At 39.1% G+C, this 21,093-nt stretch overlaps 1 protein-coding gene across 2 annotated transcripts in view; it reads left to right on the top strand.

Annotated features, from left to right (window-relative positions):
- The window catches only part of LOC120788350 (potassium voltage-gated channel subfamily C member 1-like), a 78,601-nt gene that overhangs the window by 44,960 nt on the left and 12,548 nt on the right, over nt 1–21,093 (top strand). The window contains exons 2-5 of one of the 2 annotated variants that reach the window (XM_040124103.1): nt 3,066–3,197; nt 3,893–4,754; nt 7,920–8,132; nt 11,041–11,159. In XM_040124103.1, coding sequence (XP_039980037.1) covers nt 3,066–3,197; nt 3,893–4,754; nt 7,920–8,132; nt 11,041–11,159 — 1,326 coding nt within the window. Of the gene's footprint in view, nt 1–3,065; nt 3,198–3,892; nt 4,755–7,919; nt 8,133–11,040; nt 11,160–21,093 lie in introns of those variants that run through there. The other variant, XM_040124102.1, reaches the window with a different exon arrangement.

Here is a 21,093-nt window from a genome sequence, read left to right as displayed (position 1 = left end):
GTTTCTGCTTTTAATAACTCTCTAACACTATAAAATGTTAAAGAACGTGTGTGTGTGCGTGCGTGCGTGCGTGCGTGCGTGCGTGTGTGTGTGTGTGTGTGTATCCAGGGCAGCTCTAGATAGCAGTGTTAAATTAGACCATGATAATAAGCTGTGGGACTTGATGTATCCCCTGAGGATTAAAGGAAGACTTGATCGTTCTGTCTGATGACACACACACACACACACATACACACACACACACACACACACACACGCACGCACACGCACACACACATATATATGTATAAATATATATATATATATATATATATATATATATATATTATAATATATATGTGTGTGTGTTTGTTGCACATAAACATTAATGCACTTGATCACACAAGCACAAATATATTTTACTTATAATTTTACTTGTTACACCTGTGCTTTTCCTGCTTTGAGAAACTGTCAAACTTCTTCAAACTTGTCTCACTGTACATGCCCCCACTGGGCCAAAACACAAAACATGGTGTGACATTCCATAGCTATGTTGATGATGCACAGTTGTATTTAGCTGTAGCACCCACCAACCCCAACAGTCAAAATTGTTTAAAAGGCTCAGAGTATTACAAATTGAATGACAAACAACTATTTAAAATAAAAACTGGGGAAAAACAGGATTTATAGTTATTAGATCTGAATCAATTTTAAGGGGCTGGCCATAGTTCTTATATATGAGGTTTAATCAGAGCCAGAAAGCTTGAGTGTCCTTATAGATCACCACCAGAAAATCTACAAGAACTTATTCGGTTTTAAGATACGTGGCAAACTAGGCTACACACAGTCCGCCTTGATTGTAGCTTGTTCGTAGAAATATGCTATAAGCCTAACAAGCTTATGATGGTTAACACATAGCCTGGATAAGATAGTGTAGGCAAAGCTGAAAATATTGCTTCTCTGCAAGCTTATGCTTGTTGAAGAGGTGTTTTGATAAATTAGTCTGATTGGCTTTCTACATGTCAAGGTTTTATTGCTTGCACAGTAATGACCATAGTTGTCGTCAGCTTAAATAACATGTTTCACTTCATTCAATGTTATTTTCTCATGACAACAATTTCCCTGTACCTTCAGGTCAGTTCACCCATAATACCAAAAACAAATTTTCTCAATTAACTCTAGGGGAAAGAAACAAAACTGTCCACAGTGAAGTCTGTGGTTTGTCATGATCAACTCAGGACACTGTTTTACAGTAAGACATGTTACTGTTGATTTTTTTGAATATCATTTAACAAAACAAAACAAAATCTCCAGTGCTGTGAAAATATGTTTCTGTGTGTGTGTGTGTGTGTGTGTGTGTGTGTGTGTGTGTGTGTGTGTGTGTGTGTGTTTGTGTGTGTGTGTGTGTGTGTGTGTGTGTGTGTGTGTGTGTGTGTGTGTGTGTGTGTGTGTGTGTGTGTGTGTGTGTGTGTGTGTGTGTGTGTGTGTGTGTAATTTGGGTGAACTGATCCTTTGACCCAAAAAATCTGATAAAAAAGCTCTGATAAACCCACTGCCCAGCAGGCGACAGATATAGTTAGAGACTAGCTATTGAACATAATGGAGCATTTAGCAGCTGAAGAGACAACTCAGGAGTTGGTGGAGATAAAACCGGAGATACAAAGAAAGTGAATATTGGACTTCATGCTAAGGCTGCTCTGTAGTTGCTGGATGTGCTGAATGTGTAAATAGGCAACTGTTTATTCACAAAATTAGCTTTATAATGTCATAATATTACCATTTTGGGCTTACAGCTTGTTCTGTTGCCCCCAGTTGGCCAAAATACAAAAAGTAATTCTGTGTGCCTGATTTTTCGTAAATATGTAACCATGCTTTTTCCCTGCTGTGGTGTCACAAATTCTCTTTGAATAGTTGCTTCTCAGCATGTAGTATTTGATCTACCTTTGCTACAAAGTTCCAGTCGGTTGCTTTCAGGCAGAGGATGCCAAATACGCAAATGTTCTGCCAGTGAAAAGTTGAGGTGGCTCAGAATGGACAACTCAGTATCCACATCATTGTGAGGCAGGACATTAATGAGAACGAATATCAGGGTTAAAGATGAAAAAATGGGCTTACAAAATGCATAGACATAGATGTGGGAGGGCAAGGAACAATAGGGTGGCAGGGGGAAGCTGCAGACAAAAGGAAATCTCATTGTACACACATGAGCACTATAAAGAAAATGAATGAAAATACGCTGCAAAATATATGGATGATTTTGCAGTTGCAAAGTAGATGAAGTGTGTATGTTTTGCATCAGTGGTCTAAGACAAATAGATGATCATTGAGCTTATTCTTATAGAGAAAAACTGCTAAACCTACATGTGGCAGATCTACACACACACACACACACATTCTCACACACACACACACACACACACACACACACACACACACACACACACACACACACATACACACACACAAACACATCTATTGACATTTATCTGAGCTCTAAGACACATGACCGTTTTCATAATGGTGCTCATAGTAATGCATAAATCTCCTTATTCCTTCACTGTTTATGTACCTTCATATTTTCTTTTCATACAATACAAACACAAGCACACATACACACACACACACACACACACACACACACACACACACACACACACACACACACACACACACACACAAATAACCTGTGTACTGCATTTTGTTTTAAACTCTCCATCCATCATCCTTTCCTCCCTCCCTCTATCTCCCTGGCTGTGACGTTATCAATGGGATTGCAGCAGTGAAGACATTTGCGCTGAATTAACAGCATTCCTACTCTCTCCTCAGTGTGTTATTGGCACCCCCTATCTACAGCCTGTTGGCATAACCACTTCTTTCCACATACTGCAATGGCCCAAACCCCTCCTCCTCCACAAGCAATCACATAGACACCAAAATTGTAATGACAAAGGCTAAAACTGCCCAGAAAACTGTTGGTGTGCAGTGTGACAGTTTCCTGTAGTTTTACTTGACTAAAAGGAGATTATATGCTTCATGTACAAACTGTAACATTTCACTAACTCCTCTGTCTGTTTCTTTTCCTGCAGTATGTGGCGTTTGGTTCACTCTTTTTCATCCTCCTCTCCATCTCCACCTTCTGCCTGGAGACCCATGAAGCCTTCAACACGATCTACAATAGGACAGAGAATGTCACTAATGGCAACATGACACATGAGGAGGTACATTGACGTTTTAGTGGATTGGTTTGTTAGTCTTAGAGATGTTAATGTGACCCTTAAAGGTACTCTCCAGCAATCCAGTATTGCATACTTTCGTTAGACCCTCCTTGCAAGGTTAAAGCCGATGCCCCTAAATGTCTGTTTTCTGCAAGCCCAAGCAGAAATAACCCTGATGGCAACACCTCTGAGTTTTTTTTCTTAGACTTGACAGAGTCATTACAGTTGTTTTCACAGGCTGAGTTGTACTGCTCATAAATAGTAGACTGACATTTAGTATAGTTTATAGCTGATTCCATTTATTTTTCAGGCACCATATCCAAAAAACATTAATTTCATACAAAGAGAAAAGGTGTATTGTACCAGATGCAGAAATGACAGAGGGAGTTAGTTAGAATTTATAGGATTACACTAATACGAGTTATTTATTTTTCTGTGCACCCACGTGTATAATTCAGAATAAGAATCAGCATCAGAAAAACTTAAAGAGGAATTCCTTAAGAAAATTTAATTTGTGACAGGAAGTGAAAAGAGTGAGACTATAAATCATAAATGCATATAACAGTTAGATGGTGGAACAACATGCCCAAGGGAACATGTTATGCCTCCAGGCATATACCTTGTAATGAATAAATAAACGAATGAGTGAAGGCATTATAAAGACAACTAACCCTTTATTTTTTTCTCCCACCCTGCAGATAGTGTATGAGGTGGTCACAGATGGCTGGCTGACATACGTGGAGGGTGTCTGTGTCATCTGGTTCACCATTGAGGTGATGCTGCGTGTCATTTTCTGCCCTGACAAAGCAGAGTTCTTCCGTAGCGCCCTTAACATCATAGACTTTGTGGCCATCGTGCCCTTTTACCTGGAGGTGGCGCTGAGTGGCCTTTCCTCCAAAACAGCCAAAGACGTGCTGAGCTTCCTGCGTGTGGTGCGCTTTGTCCGTATCCTGCGTATATTCAAGCTGACCCGCCACTTTGTCGGTTTAAGGGTCCTAGGCCACACTCTGCGGGCTAGCACCAACGAGTTCCTGCTGCTCATCATCTTCCTGGCGCTGGGCGTCCTCATCTTTGCTACCATGATCTACTACGCTGAACGCATTGGTGCTGACCCAGATGATCCAACAGCTGCGGCCCACACTAACTTCAAGAACATCCCTATCGGCTTCTGGTGGGCTGTGGTGACCATGACCACACTGGGCTACGGGGATATGTACCCGGAGACATGGTCGGGAATGCTGGTGGGGGCCCTCTGCGCTTTGGCTGGTGTGCTGACCATTGCCATGCCTGTACCTGTCATTGTCAACAACTTCGGCATGTATTACTCCCTGGCCATGGCCAAGCAGAAGCTCCCCAAGAAGAGGAACAAGCACATCCCCCGAGCGCCACAGCCAGGCAGCCCCAACTACTGCAAGCCAGATGCCCTGGCTATGGCAACCGCCTCACCTCACAGGCTGATGGGCAATGTGCTCGGGCCAGGAATTGTAGGATCTGGCAGCATGATGGGTACTGGAGACTGCCCACTGGCACAGGAGGAGATCATCGAGATCAACAGGGCAGGTGAGTGAAAGAGCAACTGAATGAGATGCATAGAGAGTTGTGACTGCGGAGGGAAAGCCTGACCTCATGGTTGTGGGGCTATACTGGCACATCTCTTCAACGGAAAGTAGTTAAGATTGTCCAGAAAGTCGCTAGATTTGTCACTATGTGCTTTTGTGAAGAAAAGTTGCTAAAAAGGTGAAAAGTCTGTAAATCTAGCGACAAAAACTCTAAATTGGCTGCCTGTAAACACCCCCCGATGAATCAATAGAAACTGATAAAACATTCACGTTTATAGGGCAGGCCTATAACGCAAATGTCTGCTTGTTGCGGTCCAGCCAAAAATAATGCAAAGTAGGGAAAATGTATCAGCGGGAATTAATAGAAAAATTTATTTTTTATATTTTTAGTAAAACTTTATGAACTGTATTGTCAGTTTAAATCTGGAATTGAAAACTATGATGAAATGTTTTAGTGTCTAAATTAAAGAATGTTGCTGAATTGTTGTATGTGGCCAAACATCTTCTATCATAACTCCATTCAGTGATTAATAAATTGATTTTGTGTATTAAAACAAGGTGAGACTAAACTGTATAAACTTTTTGTCAAGACAATAATTGTTTTCAGTCCTGGCTAGGTGGAAAAAATGAAAAATTAGTTCTCAGTATTAGAGGTTTCTATCTGCGAAACTCCAGCTCTACAAAAAACATTTAAAATTTAGATTTTGATATGATATATTACGATTGCACATAGCATGCCTGTTATTTTGACAAAAAAAGAGAGCTTTGCTGTATAGCAATTTTCCTATCTAGTTAAAACTTTGAAGCTCAATATCTCAAAACCACTCGGAATGCAGATAAAAATGTACTATATCATTCCAACATCAGTAATTAACTGAAACCAATAATCAGTTATCAAGATAGTTCCTTCCCACTAATGGGTTAATTGGCTAGTTGTCTATACAGTCATTTGAAAAATCTGTCAATAAAGCATAGGCCTCTGAAACATGTATTTACTCTTAATTAATATCGTATCTGACGCCGGACCATCAAAATTTAGAATCCTTGACTTTCATTGGTAAAGTCAATATAAATGACTTGAATTTTAAAGTGAGCATTGGAATGTGGTTGTTGTTGAGCAGTAGAGGTCATGGGAAATGTTTTTAATATCTGAATGTATGGGTTTGGGAAATGTTTTGGACATGAAAAGTTGAAAAAGGATTTGTTTTTAGATCTTACATCTCTTCTTTACTTAATACTTACATAGCTCTAAATTCTAAAGTTAATTACTGGAGTGGCCTTAACAAAAAAAATATATATAAAACTGTCAAAGTTTTTCACTTTCTCATCACCCAGATGTCAGATTTCAAGCACTTGAACTGATATGAAAAGTGTATATCTAACAGGGTTTGAAGCTGTAAATAACTTACTGATGTCCTCGTTCTTCCTAGAGTGGAATACACTAAAATAGATTTTAATTTATGATGGAATGAGAAAGCTGAAAAAAAAGTTTATTACTTTCTCTTGACAAATCCATGTCTTTCTTCTCCCAGCCAGATGCTGTACTGCCAAGGCTGACATGTTCTGATAATCCTGGATTGGGTCTATACAGATATACAGTATTTTCTGATTGTTGAAACATTGATCCAGGCCATCTCATCTATCTCTGCTCTGCTGTTTTAATGGTCCATCATCTGCACGGATAACGAATAACAGTGTGTGTGTGTGTGTGTGTGTGTGTGTGTGTGTGTGTGTGTGTGTGTGTGTGTGTGTGTGTGTGTGTGTGTTTGGGCTTGTTTTACTATATTCATAAACTGGGAGTCCACTATAGTTGTGGTCTTCGACAGCTTTGTAAGGACCAAAATGCTGGACCCCACCAGTTTAAATGGCTGTTTGAGGGTTAATACTTGGTTTTAGGGTTCAGGTTAGAATTAGGTTTAGGTTACAGTTACGGTAAGGGTTAAGGTTAGGTATGCAATTGTGATGGTTAAGATGGTTAAGGTTAGGGTAAGGGGTTCGGGAGTGCGTTATGTCAATGACAGGTCCACACAAATATAATAAAACAAGGATGTGTGTGTGTGTAGTTCCAGTGTGTGCCTTTAGAAGATTTAAGGTTTATAACTATTAATAGTCTTGAGATTGTCCCGGTGGGGACTTTAACCTGAATGCACACTACCCCACAGGGAGTTGTGTCACCATGAGGTGAAAAATTAAAGTCCCCACGGGTAGAGAGAGCTTTTTGAGGATTTAGTTGTGATGGTTATGGTTAGGGTAAGGGGCTGGGGAATGCTTTATGTCATGTTGTGAGTATCCTTAACAAGATAGAACTACAAGTAATTGTTTGTGTGTGTGTGTGTGTGTGTCCACCCCTCTGGGCTGTATACGCAACTGTTGAATAGTAAATCATATCAGATTAGATTTGACAGCTGTGTTGAAACCTACAAATTCTGTTTCCTCTGTAGCCATTTCCTTGTGTGTGTGTGTGTGTGTGTGTGTGTGTGTGTGTGTGTGTGTGTGTGTGTGTGTGTGTGTGTGTGTGTTTGTGTGCAGTGCAGTATATATTTTCCCCCTCTCTCCTTTTCTCACTTCTTTGTTTAGTCTCTCTCATTCAATGCTGTTAAATGCTGTGTGTGTGTACATGGAGTCTGCGTTTGTATAGCCCGTTCTGCTCCAATGTATTGGTCATGTGATCAGGAAAGCTATCACAAGGCACTACTCTTCCTTTACACTGCCCTCCTCTCTCTTTCTCTTGTCTATCATTTCTGCATCCTCTCTTTTCCTTCTTTACCTTCCCTCTTCTCTACCCTCCTTGTCCTACTCCGAGTTGCTCCTCACCCCCTCTGGTCTTCTGTCTCCTTTCCATTTTTATTACTTTTATGCTCTCAATCTAACTTTCCCCTCTTATCCTCTCTCAATGGTGCCCCCCCCCCACCATCAATCTTCTCTTCCTTCACCACCCCTCCACCTCACCATCTCTTTCTCTCTTTCCCATCTCTCCCTTCTACTTCGAATTGGTATTTTTCTCAAATTGTGCTTCTTTCTCCTCTCATTTATGCTTTATGCATCATTTTGCTTGCTTTCCTCACCCTTGATATTTCTGTTTTTATTTCTCTCACTCTTTTTTTCTTTACCTCTTTACCTCTACCCCATATCTCTCCAACCCCCATGTTTTTATCTCCTCTCTCAGATTCGAAGCAGAACGGTGACATGGCAGCCAACGCGGCAGCCCTGGCCAACGAGGACTGCCCAACCATCGACCAGGTCCTAGGGGACGAGCGCAGCCCGGCCACCGGGGGTCTTGGCTCCACCACTAGCCGCGAGCGCTACCCACATGACCGGGCCTGCTTCCTGCTGAGCGCAGGGGAGTTCCAGCGCACGACAGACGGGAACGTTCGGAAAGGTAGGAGGGCGAAGGGGTGGAAGCGGAGGATTGAGGGAGGAGGAGGAGGGGGGGCAGCGAGAGGGCGATACTTTAGTGAGAGCAGTTGGCTGTTGCTCGATGCATGGACTTGATTGATATATACTGACAGTGTGTGTAGTGTGCAAAAACATCAACACATATGTAACAGTCAGAATCATATGTTCCAAGCACACATATCCAATTACATATATACATACACGGGGTGGACAAAATAATTGGAACACCCAACTATATAAAAGTGCATTTTACTGGTTTTCAGTAAAATGTCTCCAACCCTCTGCACCTATAGAAGTTGTCACACACACAGACATACACAAATATAGCAAAAAGTTGATGCAAAAGCACACACACACCAAGCAGATGACAAAAAAATATATAATTTATAATTGTATTTCGAAATTAAAGTACTCAAGAAGCCCAAATTCTTCATGCTAAGGTAAAACTCATCGACACACACAAACACACAAGATATCACATTCCCTCACCCTCACTCCCCTCCATCATTTTGAGTGACAGCTAAGGATCACCACAAGGCTCACTCCCTTTAGACCTCTCTGCTGTGGCACAAATAACATATCAATATGCACTGTATGCCATTGATATTTAAGCCAGTGATTCTCCTCACTCACACCTTCAGACTACAGCTGTAGTAGAGTAAGTCCCTTTCATGCATTTATCCTGCATCTGTACTGCAGAGGTACTGCAGAGGTTACTGCAGTACTACCATCTGCACTGATGAGGAAGTGACTGGATTTACTGTAGTGGAATACAAAAGTATTCATGTCAGTTTTTTTGTGAATTGTGGTCAAAGAATGCAATATTCAGATTCTGTACTGAGGTGGATCAACAGTCACTCAGCAAAACTACATGCAGGATAACGCTGGTCTTCTGTTAATACTGTATTGTGTGTTCATCACAGCTGATGCAGTTCATTGTGATAAACTGTCTTCATACAGCTAAACTGTCTCATTTCAAAATACTGTCCTTTGAAAGGATCACAATGTTACCTGTAATTTTTGATACAGAGGTATTAGGATACAGGTAACATTGTTTTTATTCTGTTTTTTTGCTGTCAACAAATCCCCCAAAAAGAACAAAGAAGACTGGCATTAGTTGTTTGTTCAAATGGCTTAAATTACATATGTTTACCTGACAAGGACCTCTAATGGCTTTGTGAATTATGACTTTTGTCTGTCATGAGCATGAGGTGTTGTGATGATGTTAGTAGCCCCGCACTTCCTGGTAGGGAGGAGGTTGCCTGTGGATGGAAGAATCAACGTACTGCGTAAAAAAAATTTTTTTAATGCTGCAAACACTGCTATCTGCAGACAAAATACCACCTAATTCGATTCCCTTAAGGCTATGTTATGCCAATTACTATTCAGCTCACTTATATGTGATCATTTTTGTCTCAGTACATTTTAGTTACTATTTATGTATGGTGTATATAGTGTTGTTTTTCAAGAAGAAGCTCATGACGTATACAGTATTTTACTTTATTTAATTTTTAAAAATTATGTTACGGATTCATGCATTTGTTCTTGAGTTTAATTTTTGTGCTTAGAAACCTAAATTTACTTGCTTTAAAGCCTCTTCTTCTTACATTATGTATTATTTATACTACATGGGGAAAAAAAGCATTTAGACCACAAATGATCATCCTCAAATGGTCTTCCAGAGGTCAAAACAAGTAAATTTGGGAAAAACACAGAAGTGTAGCCATATTTTTTTTTAAATTTTCTTATGCTGGTAATTGTTAATCAGCACCTGTACAAATGAATTGATTGCCTCATCTATAGCTGGACACAATGATTTTTATCAAAAATGACTGAAATAGGGGGAAATACCATTTGTTGGGGACCATTTTCAGCAGCAGATTAATCCTCATTTTGTTCTGTAGTGAGTATTTGGGGCAGCAGGACGGTGTGTGTTGAACCGAGTCAAACTAAAGTTCAGTGTGTGTGTTTATGGCGATTAAGGAATATGTCACCAGTGCAAGACTGTGGGTTGTTGATGTGTTTTAAATAGTTTTTGGAAAACAATGGAGCTCTAAGGCACAGAGGAATAAGATATATCAGGCTTTGGATACACACACAATATTTGTTTGTAGAATCAATTCATGGTTAATTATGGTTTTTTAATGGGATTTGATTTGTTGACAGTAAGAAAAATACATTCTATCTCAAGCCTCATCCTTTAAAGTACTAACATCATGCACTCACTTGAACTTTCTTGCAACTTTTAATGTTTCAAATATTTAAATCTGTTTCTGGGTATCTTGTTTTGAAAGGAAATTTGCCACATGTAAAAGTTTTTTGAATATAATCTGGCAAAATAGACAGATCAGATGAGTGTCTTTTTGTTCTCAGTCATCAAATCAGGCTTCTTCATTGTCGCTGTCTGCTGTCTCTTCCTCACTCTGCCACTCTATTTCACTGTATAGTTTATTTTTCTCATATAATTCATTAACTGTTCATTCTTTCTTTCTCTCTCCACCCCACAATCTATTTTTTCTCATTTCTGCTCTCATGTTTGCTTTTCACACACCTCCCCCATTGCCTTTCCATTTTCCTTTGCCCTATTCCCTTGCTGCTTCTTTTTTTCCCTGTTTTCCCTTTTCTATTTCATCCTCATTTCCCTGCTCGTTGTCTGTCTTCTCTAATATTTTTCCCTCATCTTCCATTCAATTTTTCTATCCATTTTCCTGCTACCATCTTGCCTACTCCCACCTTGACCCGCTAACACTAAAATAATTGTCTTCATTTTCAAATATAACCCCGACCTTTCTCCTTTAACACCCTATACACTACTCTACACATTCCCTACATGCTATTAACCCTAATTCCCACACAAAAACACACTCCAAAATATACACCCACATACACAGACGTCTCAGAGTCCAGCAGTGTGACATCTTCCCTGGGAGAGGAGTGGTTCAAGCCGGAGGGGCCTCTGCTACAGCAGGACCTCAGTCTTCATTCCACCTCCTCTTGGATCAAACCATAAAAACATAGAGGTAACACTTCCACACAGGGCACAAAGCGCTGAAAAACTACACTTAGATTAGACTACATTAGATTAGATTAGACTTGATTTATCCTAACTAGACTAGACCAGATTACCAGATCAGACTAGTCTAGAATAGACTAAAAGAGATTAGATTTACTAGATTCAGTTGTATTTCCTGGACTAGATTAGAGTCCAGGTAATACAATCTTTGCTAGATAAGGGTAAATTGATAAAGATTAGATTGGACTACACTAGAATAAGTTCAATTAGAGCAGACTAAACATTAGATTAGACTAGACTAGATTAAACTAGATCACATGCAATTAGATTAGGCAGGATTGGAAGAAGCTAGACTAGACTAGAATAAACTAGATTACATTTAAATATTGCATTATATATTTATTTGTTGAATCAATTGAAGTCAATTAAATATGCTAATGTGAATTTATCAGACTAGAGCAAAGCAGGAAACAGAAGACAACAAAAGTAGAATTTTCAAAGGGGAAATAGGGGATACACTGAATGCAAAGAATATGACATTAGTTAAGTATAGTAAAGTGGAATCTTTTAGAGTACAGTTGAGAGATGCAGATACAATATTTCTACACTATACAAAAAAAAAAAACACAATGAAGTAACAAAGTTCAGAAGAGTCCGGAAACAACATCAACATCAGGACACACAATATAAAGCCTCATAACACAAACAAACAAACAAACAAACACACACACACACACACACAGACACACACACACACGCACACGCACACACACGCACACACACACGCACACACACACACACACACAATAAGTGACTTTTTTTTTTTTACATCAATACAGTTTTCACAAACATGCATGGTGTGTGCATGTGTGTGTTTTGTCCATAGAGTACAAAAGCCTTGATCAGAGCATTGACTTTTTTCTTTGGTTCACAAAGGGCTAATTTCAATCAACAGTAGTATTTTGTTAATAGCACAAGGAATTTGCTCTCTATTTAGTTAAATAATTATTACAATAAATTACAATAATCTAAAAGATGAACGAGAGTATCTATCTATTGTATATACGCTATATTTTTATTGCTTATTATTATCAGTTGTCTTGATCAACTTATTATTAGCCTAATTGCTGCTGCAACATCTTGTTACGTCTAGTCTTGTCAAATGAATGTAGAATAAAGCTAATTACAAGCTGGTTAGCTCATCGGCATTTGCTGTGGTGTACCCCGCAATATATCCCTTGGCACAGATAATACAGATTCATACACACACACACACACTTTATATAGATAGTTCTATTTGTACTTCAATTTTGCGCACACAGTGGGACATTTTGAGAGAAAAAGAAAGCCAGAAAATGATTTTTTGCAAGCAAATAAGTTATATTTTGTAGAGAAATTATTATCACTTTTTATCATTACTATGAAATAATAAGGTTCATAATACTATCTCACTGGAGCTGTGTAAACCACTAATGTGTGGCTGTGATGTGCCAACTCTATCCACTTGCATTTTTCTGAGTGCTTACCTCCGAAATTTTAGGGCAAAATCGATTCATTCCATTTGAATTGTGGCAATTTTTGGATCAACTCACAGGGGTGAAGTAAAAATTTGCACACATTTTTTGTGTCAAGTTCAACTTTGTTGAACTTTGACCAACAAATTGGCACTGTTAATCAGTATGAAACTGTCTTGAGGGAACAGAGAACCAGAGAGTCCTAAATGGAAGAAGCTTTCATAGCGTATTAGCTGTATCCACATTTACTAAATTTTGTCAGAGTATAAACCGATTCACAAAAACGGAATTGCTTGCAGACAGTTATGAGACAGGAGTCAATTGGAAACAAAACAGCAAATATAAAAAAATGACCTACTCTAGTTCTACAACTGGCTAAAATTGTGGCTAACTAAAATACTTTGTAAAGTTGAGCAAGCGTGCAAGCACACTTGAAAGGGCACAGAACAGGGAAATTGAGAGAGGTCAAATTAGTAAAACTGGAAAAAAATGGATAATTATAGTGCACCTGTGGATAATAGCAAACATGCACCAGCAGCAAGTGGCACAGAAAGGAGTTTTATTTGTTCAAATTAAATGACTTATGTGCTTGCAAAAATATCAATAATAAAATGAATTAATAATATCAAATAATATAGTGCCATAGTTACACATAATTTTCTTTGTAAAGGTCTTGTGTACTGTGAAAACAATGTTAACGGACCTAATGTAAAGGAGAAAGCCAAATTCCTGCAAGAATAATCAGCACTCACAGCAGCACACAGACACATCTTAGCAGTGAACTGAACACTCTGTGTGACTGCGAGCATGGCTGTATGACTAAATGCATGTCTCTATGTTTATTAGCCTATTCATGTGTCACGTGTGTATGGTGTAACCACCAGAGAGAACAGGTCAAGGGGTCAGAGTTGCTCTAAAGTTTAAAGTTCTCAGTGTGGGTCCATATCTGATGCGTGCTGTTGCTGCTGTTGTTATTTTGTTGTTGTTGTGTTACTGTCTTCTTCCCCAGGTTGTGTCAGGTCATGCATTTGTGCTTCGGCTCTTGTTGGTCTGTGTTACACTATCCATCTGTCTGTCTGTCTGTTTCTCCATTTTTTTCTTTGTTTGTTTCTGTCTGTATGTCCCTCATTTTCTGTGTGTCTGTATTTTGTGTGCAGCTGTCTTTCCCTCCTCCTGCTCCTCCTCTTCCTCCTCCTTCTCCTCCTCTCACCCGGTCTCCTCTCACTCTGGTACTTACAGATAGGGTGAGGGGGTGAGAGCGAGGGGGGGACCAAACACTCTCCACCCCTTTTCCCCCCCTGAAAGCACTTTGGGTCAACCCAGTTCCAAATGGGACAGGGAGGTCTTATTCCCAAACTGCTTTTGGGGAGATGGTGCATGGTCTTTCCATACTTTGCATTATGTATGGACAAAACTTAGTAATACAACTGATTCTCTAGAGATTCTACAGTGTAGTTAGGACTCATTGTCCTATTCAGATCACTCAAATTATTGGAAGTCAAAACCAAAATGAAAAGTATTTTGCACTGAAACACTGTTTTCCACAAAAAATACAAAAGAAGTCTGAAAAACAGAATTAGAATAAAGGAATAAATAGGGATTTATTTAAACTTGTTTGTTTTGGGACCGGAGCCAGAGTGAAAGCGATTGCTGCACACTGGTTGATTGTTGTCCCACCAGGAGAGTGAGAGCTGATTGCTGATTGGTTGGTTGGTCGGTTTCCTCTGTCCTCTCCTCTGGACCTGAGCTCAGGTCAGTTTTTACAGCGCAGACCACAGAGAGCACTGTTGTGTTTTACAAAACAGACTTGGCTCCAATTGGATCCTTCAAGAAACAATTTTGTATATTTTTTTTACCAAAAGGTTTTAAAAAGTTCAATGTCTTTTGTGGCTGAGCCGTGTCTGACTCTCTGTCAGGCTGGGCTGGAGGTCAGTGTTAGCTAACAAGAAAGCAAATGTTTTTACAAAGTACAAAGACACAAAAATATCTAGCAGGTTCTTAGACAGACCGACAGATAGATCAGAGCAGGCAGGGAGAAAGCAAGACAGACAAAACTGTCATCCTAAAAAGACTCACACACACACACACACACACACACACACACACACACACACACACACACACACACACACACTCTTTCGGGTAAGTATAAGAACAACTTCGAAGGGCTGCGGTGACATAGTGCTGGCACTGCTGGCTGTGCTGTTATGGCCTCTTATGGAATCAGATATGGGTCAATATTATCAAACAAAACTTCTTAGATATCAAACAAAAATCAGACTTTTTCACTGATCAGACTTTTGCCCTCACTGTCGGCATTGCGGTTACACTGCATGCTCTCTTGTTTGGCCTGCCTGAGTTTTTGTTTGCAGTTCTGACACAAACATCTTGTGTTCGCAACAGTGTAGATATGACAGTTAAGATGGGAGCGACATGCAATTGAAGTCCACATGTTGGACTTGAATCACAGACATTGCAGTTATGAGGCATGCATCATAACCAATAGGCTATGGGAGTGCGCTGTATAGTTTTGTTGAATATTTTAATATTTACACCACTTAACTATGTCAGTGTCAAGAGTATTTTTGTTCTTTTTTATCTCATAATGGGCGAAATCATAATCTACTTGGCTGAAGTAATTACATAAAATGAATCCAAAACAAAAAAGTAGAACGTGGTTGTGTGATGCCACAGATTGCCAGTGACGTGCCACTACCTGTTATTGCCACTAGGAGGATCCTGGCCTCTCTCAACTCATGCTTGCTACACTGAACAGCATCTGGGGTACTGAGCTCTCACTCAAAAACTCATTAGGCAATGGGGATGCACCCTGAAAAAAAGTCAGGCAGCACAAACGAGAGCATGTAGCGTAACTGCGGAGCCAACAGTGAGGGCAAACGTCTGATCAGTGAGAAAGAAGCAGAAGGAACCATAAACAAAAGGACATATCAAAAAAGGAAAAGACCAATAGTTTTCATGCAGTTATAAATTTTACTTTTTAGATGACTTTTTTTTGCTTGAGTGAGTTTTATTCTCTCTCAAATTCTTATTTTTATGTGATGTTTAATAAGTTTTGTTTGATTATATTGACACAAATCTTATTCCATAGCCTTTTAGCTTTCTCTCTGCACAAAAGCTTCAAATCCTCTGGGAAAAAAAAACTATAAGCTGACTACTTCTGAGAACAATCTGTGCTTTATTTATCTTTTCTTAAGTTATCTTACATTTGCAGCTGGTCGAGTTTCTTGGCAAGATAAATCAAGCACACCTAAAAAAGTCACGTACATGTGAAAATTTGTCGCAAGGTTTCTGCTTTTAAGGTGCCACCAGAACTTTCTTCCAATCCACTTATCTTTCCTTCCTCCCTGCCTCTCTCTCACTGACATTACAGATCGTGCTGTTCTCAGATTGGATTAATTACAGATCTTAATGTCACTGCTGTCAATATAATCCGACACTATCAGGTCTGTGGCTGCAAAAGGTGGGGAGAATGTAAGACGAGCCTTTGGGGAGCATTCTGAAAGGGCAACATCGCATTGGAAAGCTCCTTTTCACTGCTGCGTAACTTTTTTACTCCTCTTCTTCTGCCTCTTTTCCTAGTGTTCCTTTGTATGAGCGAGCAATAGGGCAGGGGCGCAAGCTACTACTTCTGATTCAAAAAGACTGGAATAAGACCTAGAAAAATGACAGTAACTTCATAAACATCCCTATTAATGAAAAACTCTTCAACATCCACCTTTGCTTCTCCCCCGCCTGAGGGATTCCTGTTTGTAGCTTGGTCATGGTTTTATTTTAATAAATGCAGTGCTTTGACCTTTTGATGATCCTGGCTCAAGGGCACAAGTCACAGGAGGTCAAACGATTGAGAAGACCTTTCACACTCTTACTTTCTTTCTCTCTCTGTCAGTTTGTCTGATTATCTGTCCGTTCGATCATTATGCTCGATCTATCTATCTATCTATCTATCTATCTATATATCTATCTATGTTAGTTTTGGTAGTTTGCTCATGTTTTAAATATTTTTTCACCTCATTGAAACAGTTTACTATGTTATTTTTGATCTTGGAACATCCCCCCCTCCCTCTCTGTCTCTCTCTTTCTTCTTGCTCTCCTCACTTTTTCCTTATCTCTGCTGTTGCTACGGAAACAGTGGACAGGGGAATTATGGGACTTGGCGCAGCAAAGCATTTTGGGTCAAGGCTTGGTGTTTGATTGCATTATTGATTCACATCGATACAGTGGGCTCCGTTTAACCAACCATTCAGTAAAGCCATGGGAAACAAATGGTGAGACAAATTAAACCTTTTGTGAGGTAAATGATGCCAGTGTACAAAGTGCAGGGGCATAATTGAAACCAAAAAAGGAAAGACAGTGCCAAACAACACTTTATGGGTATAAGGAGAAAGATATGATTACTCATACTAAGAAAGCGAAGGCTAAGCCAATGAACTGTAGGTAATATATACCTACATACCTACATAAGTAATCTGGGCGGGGGTTACAATGTTTTAAACTTTCCAAACAGGCAATCCCGCCCACTGTATGCAGCGATTGGCCAGGTTGACAAATTATTGATTTAAGGTGATTTAAGGTCTTTTTCAGTGACTTGCATGCTTTTGTAGAATCCAACACTATAGCTTTTGATTAGTAAAACAGTATCTTCAAACGCCCAAAATATCACTTGTTCAGAATTTGATTTAGCTGGTGGACCGGTTAATAAGAATTATCGTGCATTTAGTAACTTTCTATCTCTATCTGACATTACATAGAAGAAATTGATTTATGGTCTAAATTCATCTACAGTCCACTGAGAATTAATTAAAAAACAGCAACAAAGCAGCTGAGACAATCTACAAAATCATGCATGCAAGCGCACTGACGTTTGTGAAAAGGTAAGCTAATATAACATTATCAAGTGCTGTGAATGTGAATGTAATGTTAGCATTACTTTCAGCAGGCTATCTTTTTCGTGTTGCAGTCACAAGGAATGAGTTCCAGGATTAATGTTGGCACTAAGTCATCTAAATATTCCTGTAGATGTTCACTTAAGAAATGTTTATTAAGGTTATCTGACATTTTAGCTTCTCCTTTCAGGCCAAACACAGACAGTAAAAAATTAGTGAATCCAGCTTCTAAATTACTCGCTGCTCCGCAATGGTGAACACGGGTAGCTGTGGTAATACTGTTTCAAATCAGAATGACAGAGAAAGACAGCAGTTCTGTTCAAACATCCATTGTTTGGAAATGCTAATTGGATTTACTGAGGAGAGGTTGTTATACTAGTGCAGAGCAGAGTGATGTTTTCCGTGTGTGCGTGAACAAGTAAACAAATCATTTTCCATTGACCTTTCATTAGATGAGAACAACACCTTCTAGTAGCTGTACACAACAAAGACGGTGACAGCTGTAGCGTCAAAATGTTTAGAGGATATAAAAATTAAAAATGCATCACAAAAATGAGACCAAACTGTCACTGATGAAAAACTCGACTAAAATGTCCTCAGTTTTTGTTGACTAAAACTAACAAAACACAAATGACTAAAATTGGACTAAAACTAATTTTCATCAAAAGACTAGACTAAAACTAAATCGAAATCATGTACCAAAATTAACACCAGCTTTCTTCCACCCACAGCTTTATCTTTCTGAGGCTCTGCAACCTGTTAAAGTTTCTGGTTGTCTCAAAGCAGGATAAATGATCAGGGAGAGTGTCTTGCCTGCTGGAATGTAAAGAGGAGAACGCTGCCTGCTCTCCTTCAGAAGAAAAAAAACTGCAGAAAGGTAGCTCTAGAGTGAATGTTGGTGCAGTGCTGCTAGTGCCTCCAAAGGCCGAGACTGTACATTACACACTTCTGCCGGCTGCATGACTTTCAAATGCACACTCTGCATTATGATACCGTACACGTCTATCTCCCCTTTCACTGGAAAACCTAATCAGTGAGTGGGTGGAATAGGGGAATGAAATCTTGCATTAATCACTCCCTAGCTCTGTATTTCATGCTGTCTGTGAATGTCGTCCTGTCTCCCTTTGTTTTTCCCTTCCCATAATTCTCTTTCTCCCTGTCTTTTTCTCTGTCCTCCTCCTCCTTTTTTCAGTAAGAATTGTAATGATTCTCTTCACTGACAGACAGATACCACTGGCCTGAACTGACTCTTGAGTCTTACTTAGAGGCTCATTGATGTACGCAGATATGCTGTTCTGTAACAGAGTGGAGAGCTCTCCCTCTCTCTCTCTCTTTCACTCCCTCTCCCTTGATTTCGACCACCAACATGCAGTTTCATGTTATATGTACTCTCTCTTCACCAGATCTCATTCTGTTTATCTCTCATCCACATATCCCCACATCTGTTTTTCTTTAACATTTTCTTTTTCTCCAACCCACGATCAATTGCCTCTAGCCGGTGTTTAATCATTATTGGTGGTCAGAATCCCCTGAGGCCTATTGGATTGCACTCACATTATTTTATTTCCTGAGTGCCACTACAAAAGTTGAGCCACAATGGTGTCAGGGGAAGAATCATGTTGACCAAGGAAAGTGTAAACATATCAATTATGTGGATTATGGTTATGGAGCCGAAACTCTGAATTTAAAACCATGTAAGTAAGAATCTACTTTTGTTAAGGTTAATCAGATAACTGTAGACAGGGATATCTTGTTTGTAAATCTTACATTAAATACACAATGTTAATGTTCAGAGTAAATTACTATAAGGTTTGGTAAAGGCTGAAAAACTAAGTAATGATTACCTAGAAGACTTAAACTTTATTTAGTTAACAGTCCTGCCTTCAATTGTCAACACTCCTGCATTAGTATTGTATATGATGCTAACCTTGAACCTGTTCCAAGGTAGTAATGTAGGATGTTCCAAACAATTCCTCACATTAGTGTTTGACCCTGAAGTGCAGTAGTCAATCAGTAAACATATAAAAATTTATATTGCTATTGTGACCAAGACGACTCAGCAGCCTGCCACACATACAAATAGAGGAATAAAAATAGAAAAACACAAACAAATTATGAAGCACCTTCATCACTTTGGCAGCACATTTATTAAATACAGAAACACACTGCCAGCAGGAAAACACACACAAGCAAATATAGAAATACTACAAGTCGTAAAAACCACAGCGGGTTTCCTAGGAACACTTAAAACTGATGAACATGCTCTGGCAGTCAAAAGCAACCAGTCATCAGTGATGCTGGAAAATTATCTAACAATCTTTGTTATACAGCGGCAGGAAAAATAAGTGACCCCTTTGCAATTATTTGCATTTGTGTATAAATTTGTCTTAAAATATTCTAAATGCTCTTGTACTTTCTTAAGTAGCATGTGTTGAGCTCTCAACTCTCAGCCAGCATAGACCTATGCACTCATTAACTGTTTCAGTCTCTTAAACTGCTACATGCACCTTCAGTCTCTTAAATTTTATGAGGAAATGAATGTTTAATCTTTATATAATTTTATCCTTAAATTTCTTTCATTTCACTTCTTCTCTTTCATTTTCTTCACCCCACATCTCAGTAATGTCAATACTTGGCCCTGTTTTTCATTCAGTGAAAAATAGAATATAGATATATTTCCCTAAAAAAACACAATTTTGAACAGTAAACAGGACCTTCATTATTAGATAATTTACAGTTAGGTACATAAGTATTTAGACAGTATTTTGTAATTTTGCCTCTATACACCACCGCAATGGATTTGAAATGAAACTATCAAGATGCAATTGAAATGTAGACTTTCAGATTTAATTCAAGGGGTTCAACAAAAATATTTTAACCATCTAGGAATTATAACCATTTTTATACATAGTTCCTAATTTTTAGAGGTTCAAAAGTAGCTTTTAATTCTATTATTTTAATAGTATTATTTTTAATACGGGGATGAAAGTCCTTTGCAATCGGTGACTGGCTGAAGTCTGGAACCCATGGAAATCACCAAATACTGAGTTTCCTCCCTTGAGATGCTTTTCAAGGCCTTTACTGCAGCCACCTTCAGTTTCTGCTTGTTTGTGGGTCTTTCGGCCCTAAAGTTTTGTCTTCAGGAAGTGAAAAAGCATGCTCAACTTGGTTGATATCAGATGACTGACTTGGCCATTGAAGAATATTCCATTTTATGCCTTGAGATGCTCTTGGGTTGCTTTCTCAATATGTTTTGGGTCATTATCCATCTGTATTGTGAAGCACTGTCCTAACAGTTTTGATGCATTTGGCTGAATCTGAGCAGATAGTATAATTCTATACACTTCAGAATTCATCCTGCTGCTTCTATCAGCAGTCACATTATCAATAAACACCAGTGAACCGGTTCCATTAGCAGCCATACATGCCCATGCCATGACACTGCCTCCACTATGTTTGACAGATGATGTAGTATAATTTGGATCATGAGCCGTTCCTTTCCTTCTCCATCCT

This window comes from Xiphias gladius, chromosome 3, assembly GCF_016859285.1.
Source record: "Xiphias gladius isolate SHS-SW01 ecotype Sanya breed wild chromosome 3, ASM1685928v1, whole genome shotgun sequence".
In the NCBI taxonomy this organism is placed as follows: Eukaryota; Metazoa; Chordata; class Actinopteri; order Istiophoriformes; family Xiphiidae; genus Xiphias; species Xiphias gladius.
The sequence above is the reverse complement of the archived record's forward strand: the minus strand, read 5'-3'. Positions and strand labels throughout refer to the sequence as shown.